Source organism: Emys orbicularis, chromosome 11 (genome assembly GCF_028017835.1).
Source record: "Emys orbicularis isolate rEmyOrb1 chromosome 11, rEmyOrb1.hap1, whole genome shotgun sequence".
In the NCBI taxonomy this organism is placed as follows: Eukaryota; Metazoa; Chordata; order Testudines; family Emydidae; genus Emys; species Emys orbicularis.
Window position 1 is genome coordinate 19,506,196 of NC_088693.1, and position 15,081 is coordinate 19,521,276.

Below are 15,081 nucleotides of genomic sequence, written 5' to 3' on the forward strand. Positions count from 1 at the left end.
AGTCCACTGTCTCAGCCTCAAAAGCCAGGAAGGCTTCCTGGGGTGCAGATTCTGTCCTCCGGCATGATTGTTAAATGGTCATCTCCCCCATTTGTTTAGTTTTATGGCTTTGTTTACCTTATATGTAAATATACTTTAATTGTCCTCTACCTAGGCAAACAGATCAGACAAGTAAATACACATTTCTTTGTCTTTAGCAGATTGGTTTCCTCTTCTAGTGCTCATCCCTACGTGTATTCTATACATGGAATGCATGCGCACCATACCCCCCAAGTCCAGAGATTCTTAACAGGCAGTGTCCATTGGCCCACACATGTGCAGTTGATCTCCTCATGTTCCAGACCAAGGGCTGATGCTCCTTCAGTTTCTTCTTACCACTGCATGGCCTGAGTCGGAGTCCTCAGCGTACACAGATTTCTCCAGCTTCTTTTTTATAGCCTGTAACTAGATATTGTCAATTGTTTTTATATTAGCATAGAGTTTTTATAGTATAGCTTTTCCCCCCCGCTTGCTGGGGAGTCCCTCCCTAAAGTCTGGGACTATGCCCGGGGTTCAAGAATTGCTTCTCTTGCTCCTTCTCTGTGAGTGACGACCACCAATGCTACCGCTACTGTTTGGGTGAGATGCATATCTCTGAAAAGTGAAACATTTGCCTCTTGTATTCCCTGTGAACATGTAAAAGTCATGAGCTTCAGGTGAGGAAACAGGTTATGGAGAAGGCTATGAGTTCTCACTCAGATCTGGGTCAGGGAAACCCCCCATACATTGATGCCAACTAGCAAGCAGCACCCCTCTGAACACGAACTCGGGAGCGGAGCCTAGAGCTGTGTAAGCCCAAGGACTCATGATCCAGGGCTTCACATGAGAGTAAGGAGCACTGTCCTGGTTACAAGAACAGATTCCTGTCCAAATCTGTTCCTAAGAGAAGAGTTCCCTCCACAAACCTGTCAAGGTCGGGCCAGCCTTTGTAGGCAGATCCTAAGGGCTCAGGACTGCTTAAGACCCCCCCAGGCAGGAGGTTAAAGTGCAAAAGAAAAAGAATCAGTCAATTTTATTGGTGGCTTCGATCCTAAACATAAAGATCGGCATCCACCGGGCCGTCTAAGAGCAGTGGACCTGACTCTTTGGTGGTACTGATCCATCCTTTGAAGGACTGGTCACCCACAACATTTTGGGATGCATCAGAACTATCGATCCTAACTTCGGGAATGCCCCAAACACCAGGACGTATGGATACTTATTTCTTGCCAGACGATATCTTCCTCCCTTACCTACAGTCCCCTCTCCTCTTGGGCCCGGTTCTCCTGAGGGACATTGCCGCACCGGATGACAAAACTACTTCAGTAACACTGGAACCATCTCCGCTCCAGTGCTCAGATAGGAGTGTTCACCTTCTGGTACCGTCATCCCCACCAGTGGAACGAGAGCAGTTCTTCAACTCGGACGAGTCAGATGCTCAGGCCAGTCCTTCATCTCCTCAAAGGGAGATGAGTCCTGATAGGCACTCAAGGAGAGCCGGATGCCCTCCACCCAAATATGAATTTCCCAGGGACCTCTAGTACTTGATGCCATGGGGTCCCCCTCATCTGGTTGACCCCTCGTAGTTGCCCTACTGGGGCCTGTGGAACCATATGGCAGATGTTTTGGATCCATCCATGAGTCCTACCACACCTCTCCCACTCCTCATCCACCGGATCCATCATTATGAGGAGGAAATCTCATCTTCATGTCCAGAAGAAGCAATCAGTTTGTCCTCACCATCTCCACCAGACAATGAGAGGCAGTACCAAGAGCTGCTGCAGAAGATAGCAAATGACCTTCAGATCCCACTGAAGAAGGTTCAGAATTCCCATTATTGGCTCCTTGACATTCTGTAACCTACAAGTCCAAGGACATTCTGTAAGCTACAGGTCCAAGCAAGGTGGCACTCCTGGTAAAAGAGGGCACCATGGAGCCAGCCAGAGTGATCTGGCATACCTCAGCCTACTGCTCCCCCACACCTAAAAGAGCTAAGAGATGCTATTTTGTCCCAACCAAAGGAGCTGAGTTCCTTTTCACCCATCCAGTGCCCAACTTGCTAGTTGGGCTAGCTTGCTTGGAGCAAGCAGGCACGGAGGGAGCAAGGTCACAACATCCTAAGACCATCCCTGTTGTCAGGGGCTCCAAGAGGTTGGACCTTTTGGGAAGAAAGGTTTTTTCCTCTGTGAGCCTGCAATTCTGTATCACAAAATATCAGGCTTTGTTAACAAAACATAATTTTAACTGCACTAGACTGGCAGATTAAGGACAAACTTCTCCTTGAGGACAGAGCCAAATTTCAATCCTTCATCAAGGAAGGCAGACTAGAGTCAAAAACACCCCTACAGCTACAGTGGTTGCAGTGGACACAGCATTTAGAGGGTTAGACACTGGTATAGTGATGAGGCGTCACTCTTCAGGGTTCCACAAGGAAGTGCAGAACACCATAGAGAACTTACTATTCAATTAATCAAATTTGTTTAAAGAGAAAACTGATGTAAGTCTACACTCTTTGAAAGTCTTTGGATTGAACCTCCACTTCCTGAGAAATTACACCCTGGCCCTGAAGAGAAAACACCAGCGGCCAAGACAACTGCCTCCACAAACATTCTACCACCAACATCCAGTCATATATCTGTGCAATGGCAGAGGGTTCAGAGACCTCGATTTTCAGAATCCTCTACTATCACAACCTCTACCCATTCCCACCCACCCATTCAGAGCTACTTTTGATGCCTCAGTTGAGAACTGCCCAACATTATTTAAGCCAACCACTTCTATCTCCCTGTCCCCCCATCTTTGGGGACCATCTCTCACTTTTGGCCCACAATTGGGACTCTATCATGAAGGAAAAATGTGTTCTAGAAATTATCCACCATGGTTACTCCATCTAATTTCTCTCCTTTCCTCCCCACAAAGCTCCTTCCTGGTTCCTCTTCATGGAACATTCTTAGGAGGACATTCTTTGCCAGGAGACAGATTCTCTTCTCCAATGAGGGACAATAGAATAAGTGACACCTCAGTATCAAGGGAGAGGGTTCTATTCACTATATTTCTTAGTCCCCAAAAAAGACAGAGGGTGGAGACCCATTATCTTTGACAACCGGACATCTTTATTTAAAAGTCAAAATTCAGGATGGTTACACTAGCATCCATAATCCCTTTCTACAGGAGGGAATTTGGTTTGCAGCTCTCGATGTGAAGGGTGCCCATTTTCATGGAGATATTCATCTATCCCACAGAAAGTTTGTTTGGTTCCAAGTAGGTCAGGAACACTACCAGTTCAGAGTCCTTCCCTTTGGACTAGCAACAGCACCCAGCGTATTCATGAAGGTTTTCTCTGTGGGGGCAGCCTAAACGAGACACCACGGTTACACAGTTTTCCCATATTTGGATGATTGACTCCTAGCAGGACAGCTCGGCTACTCCATCTTCTAGCAGCACTGGGTGTCTGTGTGAACAAAGAACAGTCCGTTTTGAGCCGCATGCAGATGGCAAACTTTATTGGAATGACGCTGGGCTTACTTTCATTAAGAGATTTCCTCCTTAAAGAAATATTTCAGACAATGAGCAATCTGATAACACAGGTTACTCACAGACCAAAGACTATGGTCTGGGTATTCCTTTCTCTATTAGGACACATTGTAACAAGTGCAACCCTTCTGGTTTGAGGCTTTCACCTGAACAACCACGCAGTACAGGGCACTTGGACCCCAAGGGAGGTGAGGCTGCACATTAACCTGCTGGAAGTGAGAGTTGTCCACCTGGCCTGCAGGGCCTTCCTCCCATTCACTCCATATCCAAGTAATGGCAGTCAACATTACCACAGTATTTTATATAAACAAGCAGGTTGGATCAAGATCCCTTCCCCGCTGCCAGGAAGCAGGAAGGTTTTGGAATTCATGCATTGGAAACCACATCATTACCCAAGCCAGGTGTTCAGAATTCTTCAGCGGACAACCTAAGCAGGCACTTCTCAGCAGATCACCAGTGGGAAATACACAGCTGTGTCCTGAATGGAATAGTCAGTCAGTGGAGAGCACCTCAATGGGATCTCTTCACATTCCAAATGAACAGTAAACTTCCCCTGCACTACTCCAGAGCAGCTATTGGTCACAACTCCGAGGGTGACACTCTCTTGCTGTCATGCACAGACTAACTCATATAAGCTGCTGCCCATTCCCCTGCTACCCAAGGTCTTGAGAAAGATCCACCACAACTGGACCAGAGTCATTCTTATAGCACTCACCTGGCCCAGATAGTTGTGGTTCCTAGAACTTCTGAGAATGTCAACTTGTCCTATCAGGATCTGTGTCTTCCCAGATCTTCTAATTCAGGAAGATGGCCAAATCAGACACCTCAGTCCAGACCCTTTTCACTTCATGGCCTGGTGTTTGGATGGGCATCAGATCTAGAATGCTCGTGTTTGTTAGCCATCCAAGCCATCCTTAATCAAAATAGGAAGGATTCAACTAGCTAAATGGAGACATTTCTGGGCATGGCATGATCACTCTTCCTCAGACTCTGCAGATATCCCAGTCATTTTAGATTATCTCCTGTCATTGAAGAACTCTGGTCTTTCCATTAGCTCATTGTGTGTCCGTCTTGCTGCAATACCTCCCTCCCTCCATTTTCATTCACCCAACAACAGTTAAATTCATGAAAGACCTAGTTAGGACCTTTTCACCAGTAATCAGCAGACCACCATTTGAACCTCTGGCAACATGTTCTGTGTCCCCTCCTTGCCATGGAAGTTGCATGTTTAGTTGCTATTACTTTGGCCAGAAGGGTCAGTGAGATGGGAACATTCATGGCCAATCCACCATATACCATTTTTTACAAGGAGCGGATTTCCCGCTGCTTTCATCCCAGATTCCTCCTTAAAGTTCAGGGCCGCCCAGAGGATTCAGGGGGCCTGGGGCAAAGCAATTTTGGGGGCCCCTTCCATAAAAAAATTGCAATACTATAGAATACTATATTCTCGTGGGGGCCCCTGTGGGGTCTGGGGCAAATTGCCCCACTTGCCCCACTCTCTGGGCGGCCCTGCTAAAGTTATTTCTGAATTCCATGTCAACCAACCAATCCATGTATCTATTCTCTTCACGAAACTCCATGCTTCTGCTGAAGAAAATAGATTTCATTCACTGATGTCAGATGTGGCCTGGCATTCTACGTACAAAAGACCAAACCAATTAGAAAATCACCAAGACTATTTTTCGCTATAGCATAAAGGTTGCAAGATCAAGCAATATCTTGTCATAGAATCTCCAAATGGATTTCTGGCTGCATCATCACATGCTACCGATTAGCACATATCCCTCCCCTGGATGGAATGAGGGCACATTCCATAAGACCACAAGTTGCTTCTACAGCGTCTCTACAGGGGGTACCAATACTGGGCATATGCAGAGCGGCCTGGAGTTCCATTCATGCATTCACACAACAGTACATGCTAGTGGATTGTGGATGTAATGGTGGCAACTGCGGTTCTTTAAGCATCTTTAAGCACACACATACACACCGGTCTGAATATTGCTCGTCAGTTACCCATGTGGATGTGTGGAATACACATAGGGACCAGCATTTGAAGACGAAATCAAGGTTACTTGCCTATAACTGTTGGCCTTAAATCTGGTTGGAAATCTAAAGTTGTGGGAGTCATATTGCTTTAATAATATAAGTAATGCTGGGCTTATGGAATTTGCAAAGAGCATTATACTGGTTTTAGTTGGTCATTTCCAAATATTAGTAAAACATCCTGGTTCAAGCCATTCTACAGTAACTACTGGAAAAATATTATGTGTTATTTGAACACAGAACAAACTGAGAAGCTCTAAAATTGCAGAACATTAATAATTCAGGGACATTTGTTTTAATAACAGTCTTTTCTTCTGCTGTACTTTGTTAAACCAAATTGAACTGAATTTGTCGGGGGGGGGGGGGTAAGACTTACGGTAGGTATACTGCTTTGCACTTAAAGCATTTCATATTTTCTATTTTGCATTTAAAAGGACCATAGTTTAGTTACTTTTTGCTATTCCATTAGTAGAGGTGATACATCAAAGGCTTTTACAGCAGAGTGAAAAATTAAACATGACGGCTTTAGTAAACATATCCAGCATAATAATGTTTAGGAATTGAATAGTAGTATAAGTACAGTGGTTATCACTTTGCTTTTCTTCTGGAATAACTTGTAATCAACTACAAGATTATTTTGTTATTGTTTGGAGTGATTCAGGTTTTCAATAACATAATTCCTTATACAAATGTAACGGAATCAAAGTGTTTTATTCATGAGCTCAGCTCATTAAGGAATAAAGGTACCCTTTTGCATAAATGTCATTATTATAGAATTTTCAGTTGTTTCTGGCAAAAGATTTATAGTATAATGCCTTCCCCAGTGATGCCTGCACTTATAGAGAAATAGAAATTCTCCATCCATCTCTGATTACTATGCCTAAACATATAGCTAAGCTATTATCATAAGGAATTAAGTGAATGGCCCTTTTGTGGTATGTTTAGATATGTATTTTCTTTATATTGACTTCTATTTGTTATGCTATATTATACCATGAACCTAAATCTCCTCTCACTTTTACTCCAGTGTAAATCAGGAGTAGGTTCATCTAAGACAGTGGGCCTAAATTGGTGTAAAACTGATGTTCTCCTACGGTTGCTTAAATCAGTTGCTTTGCTCCCAGTGACATATGTGACAGGAATTTTTTTGCAATAAATTGGCTTTGCTATGGGTACTACAGCAAGGCAAATTCATTTAAGCTGCCTTAGTGAAGCGTCACAGATCTGGTCAGCACCCCCCCTGTCAGCTGTCCACCAGATTGCTGTGAGGGATTCCCTAGTGTTTTAAGCTACCCTATGTCTCAGCAGGCTTTGCCTCCATTGGCTTCTCTGGCACATTTCTTGGACACTAACTTGGTCTGTTATCCTCAGCCCACTTGCCTAGGCCCTCAGGTCCAGTTGTGACTCCCTCTCTCAGAATCCCAGCGAAGGTGTGAGCCTTCTGGGTTCTCAGCAGGCATGTGGTAGTTGTGAAACATGTAACACACAACCACGTTGCACAAAGTCTAACACGTTATTGCTCTTTCACTTAACAGAAAAGGCACAAGGAAACACAGTTCATTTAGAAAATATTAAACATTCTAAATGCAATGCTACTCACTACCTCGTCTTTCTGTTGGGAGTGCTTGAGGGACCTCTGTGCTCAGGATGGCAGGCAGGTCCTCTGCCTCATTAGACTACTACAAGTAAGGTTGCTTTTCTCTCATCTTGAGGTGAAGAAAAATGCCCCCCTCAGTAGATCAGCTCCTGCTCTCTTATAACTTTCATCCACCTTTGTCAGGTGATGTCCTGCTTAGCTTCCTCAGGTGATCACAGACCCTTGCCAGGTGACTTTGTTGCCAACGTGACCTCCTACCAGAGCTTATACTTGAAAAACTGACTTGCCCTGGGCATTCGCCATCTATTTGTTATTTAGATGGCCAATCATCAAAGTTTAACCACACTCTTATTGTTAGGCCTTTGCCACTACCCCTGCTGGAATTTCAGTTCAGCATGCAGGTAAAGAGACCACAGAGAAGCTGAATATTCGAAATGGAGTTTGTAGAATGGTAAAGATATATACAGAGAGTTTATAATCTCACACACAATTAATATGTTGGACAGATTCTTCAAATTGTCACAGTAAGTGAGTGGAGAATTAGGCCCAGCTTACTGTATTTAAATAAAATACAAACACCAATTTTCCTGTTCTTTAACACTGCTACACTTTGAAATATAAGCACCTTTATACTCAGTGATGGCCTATACAAAAGGCCTTACTGTCTGTACACTCCTAGATTACCAACGCACCATCTCTGATTTCTATGTGCCATCTCGGCACAAAAACATAGTGCCTATCACCATACCATCTAAGTACCTGTAGCTATTCCTTGTTTAGGGTGTCACCCAATTCTAGTTGATTGGGCGTTCACAAAGAATACCTGCTCTACTAACTGGTAGAATGCTCTACCTCTTGGCCCTGGTCTACACTAGTGGGGGGGTCAACCTAAGATACGCAACTTCAGCTACGCGAATAGCGTAGCTGAAGTCGGCGTATCTTAGGTCGACTTACCTGGCTGTGAGGACGGTGGTGAGTCGCCTCTCGCGAGCTGGAGTTCCGGAGTCGATGGGGAGCGCGTTCGGGGATCGATTTATCCGCGTCTAGATGAGACGCGATAAATCGAACCCCGATAGATCCGGCGGATAGTGAAGACCTGCCCTTGGTTTGCAATAGATCAGCTTGTCCACCCTGGAAGCCTTTGGTTGACAGGTATTAGCTTCTTGAGCTATAAAGTGGCAGGCAAAGCACAGAACACAGTGAGCGCCACTAGAAGACTCTCCAACTATTTTAAAGCATATTATCATATTTGTATACAGTACAGGACTTCACTGAAGTCAGTTGAGTTGTACTCTCTTACCCCAGATCTGAATTTGTCCTTGTATATTTGTTATAGGATGGATTGTTGGCATTAAATAATTTGATTTTTTCCCTTTGAATATTTCAAGGTACCTCATTTTCACAAACACCCCAAGTGGTGACTTTGCTATCTCATGGAACAGTGTATTTAATCGATAACTGGTTTGTTATCGGAGTCTGACCTAAGTGTAAGACATTATAGTTTGAACTCCTGTCTGGAAAAATGTGGAAATGATTTCCCTGGTTTTTTGGTTTTTGTTCCTATTTGTTAATTTGCAAAGTTTCCCGTTTGCGAGTAAAATTATCCTTAGAACTCCAGAACACATCATTTTGAAAGAATTAGGTTTTGGAAACTAATAAAATTAAGGCCTTGCTACTTCTACATTTCTCTTTGGAAATATATGTATAGTCTGAGGAGTAATAGAGATGAATAGAGAGTACAGCTATAGTCCTGGTCTTGTTCCCACTGAAACTGGTGACAAAATTCCCATTGCCTTAATGGGTGCAGGACTAGAAAATTAGATGTTTCAGCATGTAGATCGGGGTAGGCAACCTATGGCACATGTGCCGAAGGCGGCACACAAGCTGATTTTCAGTGGTACTCACACTGCCCAGGTCCTGGCCACCGGTCTGGGGGGCTCTGCATTTTAATTTAATTTTAAATGAAGCTTCTTAAACATTTTAAAAACCTTACTTACTTTACATACAACAATAGTTTAGTTATATATTATGGACTTATAGAAAGAGACCTTCTAAAAACATTAAAATGTATTACTGGCACGCGAAACCTTAAACTCGAGTGAATAAATAAAGACTCGGCACACCACTTCTGAAAAGTTGCCGACCCCTGATGTAGATTGTCTTTGTGTATTCTGTATTTTCTTACTGTGTGCAATATCAGGAGAGAAAACATGTCTATTGACTTTGTAGTTACATAATTACTTACCAAACTCCATTTTATCGAAGAGTGCTCCAGAGGTCTTGAATTGGCATCTTGGGAGCATACTATTGTGATGAATTGTGGATATGTCTGTACAGTTTATTAATGCTACATGAGATTATAAATGCTATGTGTCTGTTAGGCTGCAAACTCCATTCTGAATGTGCGGCCTTTTGCCTTCTACTCTGTTTACCTCCAAGTTGGGTTGAAAATTCCAAGGCCTGGTGGCAAAAGAATAATAATAGAGGGAGTTGACTCTTATCATTGGAAATCTATTCACTCTAGGCAAAAGACTAGTCCCCAGACTTCAAATTATGGGGGCGGGGGGGAAAGGGGAAGGGTTTTTACCGAATGCAAACGGTTTGAAAACAGTGTGCAGCGAGGTGCCAGGGTGTGTCTTGGCTGGCTCCTGTGCTGGCATCTTCTGTCCTGCCAACCCCAGCTGTAGCAAGACTGTCTTCTCCCCTTACTCTTATCCCCCCATCCCCGCCATCTGCCCTACTTCCTCCCTTATCCCTAACTGTTCCTCCTCCCTTACCTGTGACACCTACCCCAGTTTTCCCCTCATTCTGCCCTGCCTCCCCTACCCCTTCTGCCCCACCTCCTCCCCCATTCATAACTCCCCCTTTTGCACCCACCACAGCATCTGTCCTACCCACCATTACCCTCCATCTGCCTTTTGCCCCTGCCTCACCTCTAACCTCCCTCCTGTCCCAACCCAACCTCCCTGCCTGCTGGCCTTCTGCTGCCACCCAATACTCTCCTGCCTCCCACTGCATTTAACACCCCTTCTGCCTCCATTAGTCCTGCCCCAATCTCTGTCCCCCGACCCTTTGCCCCACCCATCTCCCAGGGTCTTTATAATGACAGCTCCTGTTGTCTACCCTATTTTCCCATTTTAGATCTCCCAACCTCACCCCTATCCCCAGATCTCCAACACGCCTTTCCTTCCAGCTCCCCTGGTCCCTGACCTCCACTTCCCTCAGTACATTACCCCTTTTCTGTCTCTCTCCCCAGCTTGTTGCTGGAGGAGGAGTGGTGGGATGGGACCTGGCAGACTAGAGCCAATCTCTGCTGAGCAGTTGACCAGGGTGCCAGGCAGTGCCTCTCATTTCCTACTGGGATGAAGGAGCCCAGCCGCTGAAAGTAGTAAGGGGCCCAGCTCTCTTCCCCTCCCAAGACGCCCTGTAATTCGAGCACTGCTGGTCCTGCCCAGAACAGATTGAGCAAGGGGGAGGTCACCCTGGCAATGAAGTCACCTGACAGGAGTCTGTGCTCATGTGAGGAAACTGGCAAAGGGGTCACTTGACACAAAGGGCTGACGCTTTTAAATGGCAGAAGCTGGCCTGCTCAGGAGTCACTTTCTCCCATCCACGAGGGAGAGACCACTCACCAAGTAACAACCTGCATGCGGCAGGGGACACCCTGCCTGCCTGCACCCAGATGGTTCCCCTAGGACTCGCAAGAGAAGGGTGAGCTAGTGAGACACATTATGGTTTCAGATGTTTGTTTTCTGTATGATCTATACTCTCTATGCTTTACGTGATTATGTATAAAAGAGCATAAAGATGTTAGACTGTGCCAAGTGTGTTGACTGCTTCACAACTGTGGTGTGCCCCAACAGAGTTAAATTGTAACCAGAGGTTTCACACTTTTGGGGTGGATCTCTGGGAGAGGGTGTGTTTAAGTACTGGAGAATCTGAAGGGTCAGCTCTACACAGAGGAGCTGTGGGGGCTGGACAGTGAGTTGCAACACTCAGAGAGGGGTGCCAGTTAGAAGCTTTGTGCCCTAAAAGTGTACCTGGGAACCCCGAGATTGGGATAGTGGCTTGACTCCATTCAGGCTACAGGAGCTTGAAACACCCAGAGATCCAGAGCAGCAGAGGTTTGGATTCCCTGCACAGCAGTCTAATGGTCGGTCAGTAGGGAGTGCTCACTAGTGTCTGTGACAACTATATACGCACACAAAGAATCCTTCTTTCCAGCTCCGTACACTTCTACATAGCGGCCAGACACAATCCCAAGCACATGTTCAGGCAGCACAAAGACTGCCCCATTTCACACAGGCCAGCAGAATTAACCCCTTGCAAGAGAAGGAGATGTTTCACCTTTTCAAAGGGTGTTATCAGCCCCCTTGCACTGTAGAATTCCAGCAGGCAATCACAAAGTTCCGGGGAGCAGAGGTTCTGCTACATCCTTTGAAAAAGAACAAGGTCTGCTCCCCCCTATGGGACCTGCTTATAGCCAGTGTGGAGTGAGGCATGTCCTTCAAGCACAATGTCTCTGGGAGGACCAGCTAGGGAAACGCCACACTGTCCTCCAATGTGGGGCTGTACTTTAAAGATAAATAGATGTGTTGTATTCCTTAAGATACAGAGGGGGAAAGACCCTTAAGTAATATTCCTTTAAAATATATCAGAAGCATAGAGAGAGGGGGAAAAAAGGGACACCACTTAAATGTGTTCCAGACTCAGTAATTTACCAGGGATTATTTTTTCTATTTTCTTCAAAGTAGACTGTGTGCAGGGTGCATGTTTAACTAATTTGTAAAGTAGCCTCAAAGAAAGAGTTGCAGCTTACTTAGACTCCTTTGTAGGTTTCCCTGGCAACCATTGATTGCAGGAAGAATAGAGACAAAATAATCAATTTGTTTTCATCTGATAATTAGGGGGAAATGATATTACATACAATTACAAAGAATTTTCTAGCCATACAATTACTACGGCAAGTCTTTTCATAGTGTTCAATGCTCTAGCCAACAGAACAAAATTTGTCTAAGTTCCTCTAAGGTCCCTGGTTGCCCCTGGAAATAACTACCTTGTCTTAGCACTTTAAAGCACTGGCAACAAGTAATAAATGTTTTTGAAATATTCCTCTATATTAAGATTTTGGATCGTCTTGGTTTTAATGTATTAAACTCCTGTATAAATAATATGACACACTGTTATCAAAAGCAGCAGATGTTAAGCTAACAAGCAGATTTCTTTGGTTGGAACAGGGAGAAGCAGAAAACGAGACAAATGCCAGAATACAGTAGTGTATCCTCAAGTTGAAACAGAAGCATGTCCCTGTGAAACGTTTATCACCCAGTCCCATGGAAATTGGTCCGATTGCATTATTGCAGAAGGAAAAACAGAGCTGCAATTAGGAACGAGATTCCAGGGAGAGACCAAACAATGTGGAGAAGGTGTGCGACTCCGAGCTATTGCCTGTTATGATAAGACTGGCAAACTTGTGGAACCATCCTACTGTAGCAGTTCTGGTAAGGAGATAAAATAGTGCACAATGAATGTAAACAACCCAGATATTCAGTGCTTACTTACTAGGCTATTCATTCTGCACTCTTTAGTACATATGTAACTTTTCACTTGCTGGAGTGGAGCAACTCTGTTATAGATCCCATAAATGCTGAACGTGATTCTCCTTTCTTAACATATCAGTGCACTTTTTACAGCTGTTAGTCCAGTATCCTGTATTACCATTTTGTACAAGGGTCTGTTGATATTTCCCTTCATAAAATCCTTCTCTACGGGAATTTGTAAGTGAAATTAAATGGAAACATGTTGCAGGGAAAGTTGGGCACATAGTTACAGTGCAGGGATAGATTTCTTTTCCACTTGTTTAAAAACATTATAAAAGCATGTATTAAGCTGGGAGCTACAGAGTTGAGGTTCCTTCTCCCACCCTTATTTTGATGTGGTACAACTATGTGTTTTTATAGTATTGTTATTTAAATTGCTCTTCTCAAATATAGAGTGAGAAATAATCACTCCTCTGAAGGGGTTCACAGTCTAAGACCCTGATCTTACAATGAGCTCTGCGTGGGCAGCCCTTGCATTGAGCGCTATTGAAATCACTAACGTTGTGTGGGCACAGGTGCCTGCTCACATAGAATGGTTTGCAGGATGGGATGGGGTAGGGAAAGGCAGGAGACAGCACAATTTAAATAAAGGAGAGTGTAGAGTGACTCTTGGTGAGGGGCACAAGGAACAGGAAGTATTAAAGGAAGTAATTTAATTTTAAAGAGGAATTTTTGGGGGAAAAAGATAGCATAGCATGAATGAAGGTGTGAAGCTGAGAGTGGAGGGAAGGGCAAATGGGGTGGTGATTGATTAAAACGGGGAGCCATTGAATGTGTCTGAGGAAATGAGAGCAGAGAGGTACCTGGGACCACATTGTGGAGGGCCTGCAGGATGAAGACAAGCAGCTTGAATTTGATGTGGTAAGAGTCAAAAAACTAACAAAATGATTCAATCCTAGTGTGAATTCCATGTGCAGCTGTCTGTTTATTACTGTTCCAGTTAGCTGCACAGATTCATAACACTGCTTTTCCATGCTTTTGTTTTCCAGCACCATGGTGCTGTACCCACTCCCCATGGTTTTCACATGGGACACATGATGTGCCGTGTAACAATTTATTATGCCTCTGTGCTGCACGGGAAGAGGAACATTGCATTTTCACACTCCTTCAAAACCCTTTTCTACAAAAAGGGAGCAGCTGGTGCTTAGGGAGGTGGGTTTTTCTGTGTAGTGACTTGTTCTTTCGAGGAACCCAGGGCTTGTGTGACTACTAATTAAAAGGAGTTTACTGTGTGTGGCTTCCCTGAACCGATTGAATCCGTTCTGAGCCACGTTTTTCTTTCAGTTACATTCATCTGGAAATATAATGGCTGTGAGTCTCTCTTGAATGTAGTGGAGAGTGATGGCCACAGGGAACTGTTTGTAGCTTCTTGATCCTCGGCCTCTGGCCTCAGCAGTAATTGGAGCAGCAGGGGGCCTGCTTCAACTTCTGGCACTTACATAAGGTCAATCACGGACATGGCACTAGTGGAGGATCTAGTAGGACTCCATTCCACCATGCCCCCTCCCACATCCTATCTCCAGAATGCCTCTGATGGACCTTCTCCCTCCTTTGACATTGGGAGTTGGGAGGGCAGCTGGTGCAGGAGGTGATGGAGCTGTTTCCATTAGCTTTGAGCAAGTGAGCTTTCAGCTGTGCAAGGACAATTCTCTACCAGCTGTCTCCGGCCAGATCACTCTATGCTGCTTATGTGGTGTCAGAGGCCTTAACAAATGAAGGAATCTGATTCAAAATGGACAATCAAAAAGATCTTGCCATAGTAAGGGACAGTGCAGAGCTGCCACCACAGGGAGGCATTTGGCCTCACAAAGGCAGTGTGTCCTCTGGAGCTCTTGAGCAGATATGCACTGAGCCCAGCAGCTTGCTCCTCTTCAGATGACTAGTGTCTGTCACCTCTCCGCCCAATTTGGAGTACCCTGTGCTCTCTCATGGGGGAGCAGGGAAGCAGCATTATTCCTTATACTCCCCGGAGCACACCAGCTGTCCAAATTGGTACACAATTGGGAAAATATAATTTATTTTTCTTGCAATGTATAATGATGGGACAAGAAAGAAATGTGTACTCAAGGTTCTAAGTGATTTTCAAACATATTACAAATGGAATCATACAAACAAAAATGAAACTCTGTCTCTGCTCCCCCCGTAAACCAGAAAATAACCAACGAAACCCAACAATGAGCCCCAAGAAGTACCTTGCCCCAAATGTCCACCCAGATGTACTAGCCCTCAACATATCTCTCCTTCCCTGAAAGGAGAAGAAAATAGCTGGTCTTTGCAGTGTGCCTTAAA

General features: G+C 44.6%; 1 protein-coding gene across 1 annotated transcript in view; it reads left to right on the forward strand.

The window, feature by feature from the left end:
* Nucleotides 1-15,081, forward strand: part of THSD7B (thrombospondin type 1 domain containing 7B) — a 426,330-nt gene that overhangs the window by 274,259 nt on the left and 136,990 nt on the right. Inside the window, exon 13 of the mRNA XM_065413579.1 lies at nt 12,430-12,693. Coding sequence (XP_065269651.1) covers nt 12,430-12,693 — 264 coding nt within the window. The remainder of the gene's footprint in view (nt 1-12,429; nt 12,694-15,081) is intronic.